The sequence below is a fragment of the Fusarium musae genome, chromosome 1 (genome assembly GCF_019915245.1).
Source record: "Fusarium musae strain F31 chromosome 1, whole genome shotgun sequence".
NCBI lineage: Eukaryota > Fungi > Ascomycota > Sordariomycetes > Hypocreales > Nectriaceae > Fusarium > Fusarium musae.
Window position 1 is genome coordinate 2127664 of NC_058387.1, and position 8106 is coordinate 2135769.

An 8106-nucleotide genomic window follows, 5' to 3' on the forward strand; every position below is an offset into this window, starting at 1 on the left:
TTGTCCTTGGATGATATTGTAACTGAAATAGCTGTGGTGTGTAACCACCGAGGGAATGGAGACCATGCAGATAGCCACGCCCATATTAGCTAGCTAGGTAGGAAGGTAGTCATTCAATATCGTCTTTGCAAAGTACATAGATTACAACTGACTTGTACTTCGCTCCTGTGTCCCAAAACTTACCCACAAAAACGGACTGTCCCACTCATAGTGTAATAAAACCAAAGCTTCGAAAGCTCACTGATTGTGTGTACCATGCCCGAGAAATGAAGATCCCGTCGCCACTGTCCTGATATCTGATATCTATAGTCTCCCAAACAAAGTGACCGGGCTCAGCCCTGAGCCCCAAGGATAATGATGTCGGTGATAAAGGAAAAGAAAGAAGAAAATGATTAATAGCTTTGTAGCGAGGGTTTGTGTAGCTTGTGTAGTTTGTGTCTTCATATTGTAAACCATCTCCGCCTATATAGAAAGTGATGTGCTGTGAATGGCCAATGGTAATTTCTCAACTTATCATGATTTGATAAGCCAGAACAAAAGGGGTATAACGCTAGCAGGCAGATGCTTCGAATGAAGGAGAGTAACCAGCGAGGTCAAACAAGTATAAAGATAATTTGTGAATCACACCAAGACGCTTTGTATATCTGATTCAAAGGTGCTTGAAGCCATCGGGAAATGGTTTAGAAGATGGGCAAGGCATCCGTCGAAGCTGGAACTCGACGATAGCATTCACCGCTGCGTGTAAACTCATCGGGTTTATGGCGCCAATCGGCGGTGTCACCATCGACATAACGTTTCCAGTAACTGAAGAAATAGGGCTCGGCGGCACGGCCACATCGTTCAAGCTGAAGAAGGCCGCCACGATGACGGTCGCTCGCCAAGACATTGAGTTCATGCCCACCGTTGGTAAATGCAATGCCGCCGATCTCACCAAAGAAATCGACTGTCTGCTTCCTGTTAAAAGTCTGAGCATCAATGATGTTGACAATGTCAGCCTCCTCGGCAGCAATGAGTACTCTCTCACCACTACCGACGGGAGAGAAGCGCAAATTTCTCACACCAGCCATATCGGATCTGATAGTGCACAGAGGTGTGCTGACACCCCGCGAGTCACACCAACGGCGAGCATCCCAGACCTTGACGCCCTTATCCTGGAAGCCGGTGGCTACTGTCCTCCCATCATCGGACCAATCGCAGGCAAAGCCATAGTCGCGGTGTCCAGACAGTTCCTGTTGAATCTCGCCGGTATCGGCGTCGGTAATCAGTACCTTGAAGTCATCGCCGACCATGACTCTCAAACGGCCGTCAGGTGACATGCGCGTACAGTTGAGCGCGAATCGATACTTGCTCTGCATCAAGAACTTCTGTGTAGGAAGGTCTAGAAGGCGGAATCCCTCGTCGTTACTGGCAATGGCAGCAACAGGACCAGAAGATCGCCGGGGTTGGTAGATCTGGACATGGTTGGTGATACCTCCCATATTTGTAGTAATGACACCTTCTGCAAAGTCTTTCTTGTCTTCCGAATCCAGGCTTTTGAGATAGTATTCGCCATTGAAAGTGCCGGCAAACATGGCACCATGGTTTGCATCGAGAGTGGAGATGAGAGCTCCCAGACCATGTATATGACTATTATTAAGTACGAGCTCTACTTTTCCCGTGACTGGGTTGATTCGGTTGATTCCTCTCCTGCCAGGGTAGTAGGCTTGTGAGATTGAGGGGCATGCTAGGACGCTCCGTAGCTGAAAATGAGCTAGATAGACATCCTGGCGGATAAGGAACCTCTTGAATCTCATAAAGTTTTGACTCGCGGGGAGAGCTGCGTCATCCATGTGAGGCTAATTTGAGGTCAGCTGAGAAGACTCATTCAAAAGTAGCTGGCACTTACGCTCCATCTATCTGAGCCATCCTTGTTGACATAATTCTTGAAAGTGGCACATCGTATTTGCCGCGCATACTCCCTAGTAGTGTTCATGGATGCCCAATCCAAGCCCTGTATGTCATAGCCATCGCCTTGAAGGTCCTTGTACTGAACATCTCGGATGTGTGTATTCGCTTGACGACGAATATCTTCTGGATAGGGTGCGTGAATCCGCGAGGGGGATGGGCAGGAGGAAGCATGAGCTTGGAATGCCCAGTGTCTCAAAAAGTCTACCAGGCCAAGATTTTGAGATCCAATCATAGTCGGGTTGGGGTTGCTCAGTGGTGGCTGGCCTAGAACCTCTGCTGGCGAAGGAGACGCATTGCCCTCCAACGTAGCCATGTCTTCGATCACGACGTCAACCCATGGCGCAGGAGGCGGAACAGCATCCATGATTAGGTCGTTGTCGACTGTGGTGGGCGGATGGAAGGCGGCTTGCGAAAGATGGTTAGTTGAGTGGTTGATAGGGGTTGATTCATCGTTGTCCCCATCAGATAGAACAGACTGGTCGTCCGTGAAGTGTTCAATTTCGTCGAATGCGTCGTCGAGAGGAGCACCACCTTCGCTGTCGCTCATATAAATGTCATAATCCACGTCGTGGTAAGGGGGTATGTGGTCAGAGTTCAAGTCGAGATATGTGGGAGATATCCAATAGTCGTCCAAGAAAGGTGGGTGGATGGAAGTGTCCAAATCAAGATCAATACCGTCCTGATGCTCTTGATCAGGGTCGGACTCGGACTCCGGGGGTTCAGACTCGGAATTATAGGTCTCGATGTAGGCGTTGGAGGAGAATTGGTCGGGATTGTTCCGGTCTGAGAAATCGGTGGCGATTGCAGTAGAAGAGCCGTCAGTCACTATCGCGAAAGTAGGTGCCTTGGAGATGGTATTTTCTTCGGTGGGGAACGCATCAGTCATAGGCGAATCGCCTGTGAATTCAGGGACGTTGTATGATTCCTCTGTGCTAGGCAGGAGAGTTGGGTTATATTGCGGCTGGCCACCATGAGCTTGTGAAGGAGGGCGGATGTTGAAGGTGTTATAAGAGGCGCCGCTGGTTGTGAGTAGGTCCGCAGGTTGACGATGCTCAGTTTGGAAATCCTCGTCCCGCAAGAGAGCTTCAACAACGTTGAGAGATGAACCGGCAATAGAGGCTGTTGTATTTGTGGGCGACGGGGGGTTGTCTCGTAGGTGGCTCATGGACATATGAAGAGCGGAGCGGCGCATCGTGAGGCCAAGGTCCAGTTCCGCGACGGAGCGAAGGGGGAAAGCCGAAGCTTTTCTACAGTTCGGCCGTGCTAGCGAGTCGAGGCAGAGCAGAAGCCCGGCTTCTGCATACAGGCAAGCGCCAAAAGGGGGGCTGAAGAGGCCAGAGAGACTTGGGCTATGGCTCTAACTTGGAATCTGGGTCGTTCGTGTGCTAGTGAGAAGCGCGCTGGCGGTCTAGCAGATTGGCGATGGCTTGCTTTTGATGGAGAAACAGGAGGCGGAAATGTCTCTGATTTCAACGCTGCAAGATGGACGGTGGAGAGGGATGGGAGGGGGGCGGTCCAGTTTAGAGCGAAGGCGAGGGAACAGGCAGTCTGCAGTCCGTTTAACAGTGGGAGTGGGCTGCAGATCGTGTTGGACTAGGGCAAAATGGTGCGGTAAGCAGTGGTTGGGGCCTTGGTTCGGTGTCCAACGGCTGGTAGTGTCGAGATTGATGGGAATGGGGGCTGAGGGCTGAACTGAGCTCGAGGAGCGGGTATCGTATATTATCGTATGTATTATGGAACGACTATGAGTTGTGGTCTATGAGTTGTGGTCTATGTATGTCGAGTACAAAGCGAGTGAGGCGTCATGCTAGCAAGGGTGCGGCCGGGCAGGGACAGGACGACAACGACTGAGCTGAGATGGACGAGACAACTTGCAAGTGTGTATGTACTCAGAGAGGAGGTCTAAGCAAGGGTTATCTAGGCTGCGGCGAAGCAGAGTCATGAGCGAGGATGAGAATGAGAATGAGCGGTATAAGATCAGATCGAACGATTTGTTGTGAAGGGAATGTGGTCATTGTTTTGGTCGGATGTGAGATACTCGAGGCCAAACATGATAAATGATGAAACTCGACAACAGGTAGGTAGGGAAAGGACACTAGGCCCCTCGGTCAACTAGAAAACCTAAAGTGGCTGCCCACATTTAGCACTCGGGGGCATAGAGCAGGGGGGGGGGGCATTGAAGCTCCTTATTTCATTATAAGCCATGCCTGATGCTCGTCAATTATCACCAGTAACAAAGGCCGTGCCCTCGCTTGTATGAAGACGAGAAACAGAATGAATGGAAGAACAGGGTTTGACCAGGCCCTCACCTTTGGGTACTGTACTGTGCTGTATTCTTAGCACAGACAGACGCTAGTCAACGATCTGGATGATGGACGGGAGCGGGTGAGCGGGCTGGCTCGCGGTAGCTTGGATCCCATCTGGCTGGGTAGAGGAGATAGGGGAGGACGGGGTTCTTGTCACAGTGACTTGACGACTGTCCTCTATTCACACGCATATTAGAGTATAGTCAGTCTACTATACTCCGTACACTTTTGCATGTCCGGGATACTATGGATGCCTAGTATTTGAGATCCTCAACGCCGAAGCCCCTGTCCTTGCTTGCTTGCTTGCTTTCAGGCTACATCACAATATTGTCGTATAATCATGCATACATACATACATACATACATACAGTACGATTGCCTGGCTCCCCAGCATCCAAGTTAAGTTGCCCGATTCAGAGATGGATGCATGCAGGCATGAATTGCATGGATCTGGGGACCTTTCAAGGGCCTTGACCAACAGCGACGGGGGCCTTGAATGGGGAATGCAACCCGATCTTAATTCGCCCTCGGTTAATAGGGACTTGCATACTTTTATCAATATTTCTCCTTCTGCGTACGTACGTAGGTAATTGGTACATACCTACGGATAGACTAGTTGAGCTGTCATCGTCGTCGACTTGCCGCTCAACACACACTGCCTATATCAACCATCCGTATACTACTACTAACCAAATACAGGAACGAAAGGCAGGTCTCGTGAACTCGCCATATACCACTCTTGGTAATGGAATATCCACGGTACGACAACGCATCTGCAACATCTGTCCACGCCGAGCGACCTGCAGATCCAAGCGTTGATAGGCAATGCTCCCATATCCATATCAGGATATTCCTGCCTCCACTGCTTACACATATCACTCGAACCGATAGTAATAATAATAGACTGCTTATTTCGTCAAGACCACAGCCTGCTTCTCGTACAACCCCAATCTGACCATAGACAACCAGGATATTCCCATTATATTCTCGCAAACTTGGCCGGCTTGGATCACCCTGAGTGAGATCCTCGCATTGTACAACCTACAGCCCTGGTGAAACAGCAGCATCAGCATACGATGTTCTGTGTCGCCCCAGACTCACTCACTGCCCAAGCTAGGTAGGTAGCCAAGGTCAATGCCTAATTATCAGCTCGATGTCAAACGGACAAACAATTGTTATCTCAGGGATCTCTCATGCCACGAGGGACGCTAATAAACCCACATACATGATCATTTATGTCAACTATAACCACACAGTTGGTTGATGAGGAATAACAATTGGGGATTACGGACTCGACGCGAACCTCCATGTCTCGCACTGAACTCGAGCTAGTACTGTATGAAGTGCTTGACCGGTCTGAACGGGCCACTGACCAGTCAGAATACCTAGGAAATATTGAGGCCATCCCTCCTCCGTTGCATACCTTACGGCCTATGTAGGTAGGTACATGCTCTCTGTCTGTCTGTCTGTCACTGTCTCAAATCCCGGACCCTCATGCCCTTTGTTATCTGAGCTGGGTTTAGCTCTCGATTCGACTCTAGTTGGCCGTTGCAGTAGTGAATGTCACCAGGCTGGCTTCCAGATGCAATACAGTACTGTGCACGCATCGTCATATGCCTGACAACGGAATACTATGCCTCCGTATTACACATTGCGAACGACTCGCTTGCCTACTAATAAGCTGATACTGACACTCGCCTTAATGGCATCGGCGCTGTCTCATCTTTTTCATGCCACCCACCAGAAGCAAAAACACCCCATTCGACACATCCCTCCAGCGCGGGATGTACACACGTAATCCCACGGACCTGGGACACAGCAAAGCAAAGTGCTGCAATGCTTTGACGTAGCACACAGAGACAGAGACATGTCCAGGGACAGGAGGGCGTATTACGCCACGCCCTGGTTCATCATCATCATCATCTTCTTCTCACCTCGATGGTACTCTAGAGTCGCAGGCGGATCTGACCGAGCAGGCATCTGGCTGCCGAGTCCGACCATGGGATGGCTAGTCTTTTCCCGTAGTGGTTATAGATGCAGATAAATAGATGCAACTCAGGCCATTTTTTAGGCCGAGCATATTTGGGTTCGTCACAGAATTCGAAAAACTCCGAGACCAGGGACGGCAATAACAGATCATTGACTCGTACTTGCGGTACGCTCAGAGTCAGAGAGCCAATCTGTACCTATGTACGTACAGCACGTAGACTAGGTACCTATTGAGTGTCGACTCAGTTCTGTTCTCACCGGGGCCATAAGGTAAGCATGTCTTGCTCTTTTTCCCTGCATGGTGGATGGATGTCTCTCCCACAAGGCTCCACTATACGTGATCTATCACCAAAGCATCAAACACCAGCAAAACTGCGAAATCCACGCTGTCGCCCTGTCATTTCCATGCTCGCAGCCCGACATTGGATGTTGTCATAGGCGCGTCTTCTATTTTCCTTTCCAACTGCTAAACGCAGTGCAGTGCATAGACACTATATTCATCCAGCACTTTTCCCTGCTGTCATCGCTTCCTCTGATCTATCATAGGCCTCAAGCTGTTGGCTGGCACACAAATTTGATACATCATAAACCATCCCGTGACTCGTTTTAGACGCGCCGCCTCATTGCTCTTGTCTCCCTTTGGTCGGCCTGGCACTTGAGAATTGCTCTTTGTTCGTGCGTTTATCAAAGTTAGTCCACAATCTTCTTTCTCTCCTCTCACCGGCTTCGTGGGTCCTCTCTTGTCTTTTCTTTTGCTTTCTTTTTCTATCAGATGTGATATATCATGTTTTGCCCACTTCCACTTCGACGCCACTTCTCGTCGGCGAATAAACCGAACATGGCCTCCACTCGAGATACTTTTCAGACATAATCAGTGGCTTGGGGGCCCTTTGTACGTAGTCTGGAGTCAACAACGACATGTCCCCTTACTGAAGTACCTCGTGTAGGTACCTAGCCATTAGTAGTATGCTGTAAGTCACCGTGATAATTATCCCTCATCACAGGTATTTCAAGGTGTAATCCTTTACGCCTCAAATGACATGTTCTTTCAACTCTTGGTCTAGTAATGTACATACTAGGTCAGCATACCAAGAATCTATGAATATCCTATCCTATCCTATCTAACTGCCCCTATTCGTCACTCTGAGAAAAAGCAACTTTCCGGCAAAGCTCATCTCATCCCAACTCAAGCCATGATTAACAATCCTTACACCGAGAAGTGGCTTGAAATCGGGAATGTCGATCTTCTCAACCTTTTCAATCCGCCATCGTGTTACACAACCAGGCCAACAACCCCTCGGACGCGAGTAAAACGCGGCTTGTCCGGTTCTCCTTCGCCCGACCTTTGACTGTTCATCACTTCTCATATTATCCCTGTCTCCTCTTCTCGACATGAAGCTAAAAAGGCTTCTATTATAGATCTTAGACTCACACTTGCACAGCCCGACGGTTGTTGTCAAGTCTCCTGCGGCTCGTGATATTGGCTAGGCAGCGATCGAGCTCGATAGCCTATCTCGCATTGCCCAATTCTCCCCCAATCCCTTGCACTGGGCGTCCCGAAACATCGGGATGCATCTTGATTGTCACGTCAAACTTCCACCTATAGCTTGCGGCTATGAATTCATCCCGTGGGTTCTGACACCAATCAAACATCAGCTTGTTCAAGAAGCGTTCTTTTCTCCATTGACCGCTACTTGGATATCTGTTTCTGTTCTCGACTTTACCTCTCCATGCGAGATCCCGTGCCCGTCATCATCTAACATGTCTCATATGGTTGACTGTGAATTCATATACCTTCTGCTGTTAATCTCACCCTCTGTACGCGCCGCCCCCTCTAGTGTCCTAGCAAACCTATCACATCCCT

General features: G+C 49.5%; 1 protein-coding gene across 1 annotated transcript; it reads right to left on the minus strand.

The window, feature by feature from the left end:
- Positions 1 to 680: 680 nt before the first annotated feature.
- J7337_000641 (uncharacterized protein) lies at positions 681 to 3118 on the minus strand (the record flags this gene model as incomplete). Its single annotated transcript, XM_044818389.1, has 2 exons — positions 681 to 1835; positions 1886 to 3118. The coding sequence occupies 2 exons, from the start codon at positions 3116 to 3118 to the stop codon at positions 681 to 683; spliced, it is 2388 nt and encodes a 795-aa protein (XP_044686091.1).
- Between the last annotated feature and the right edge of the window lie 4988 nt (positions 3119 to 8106).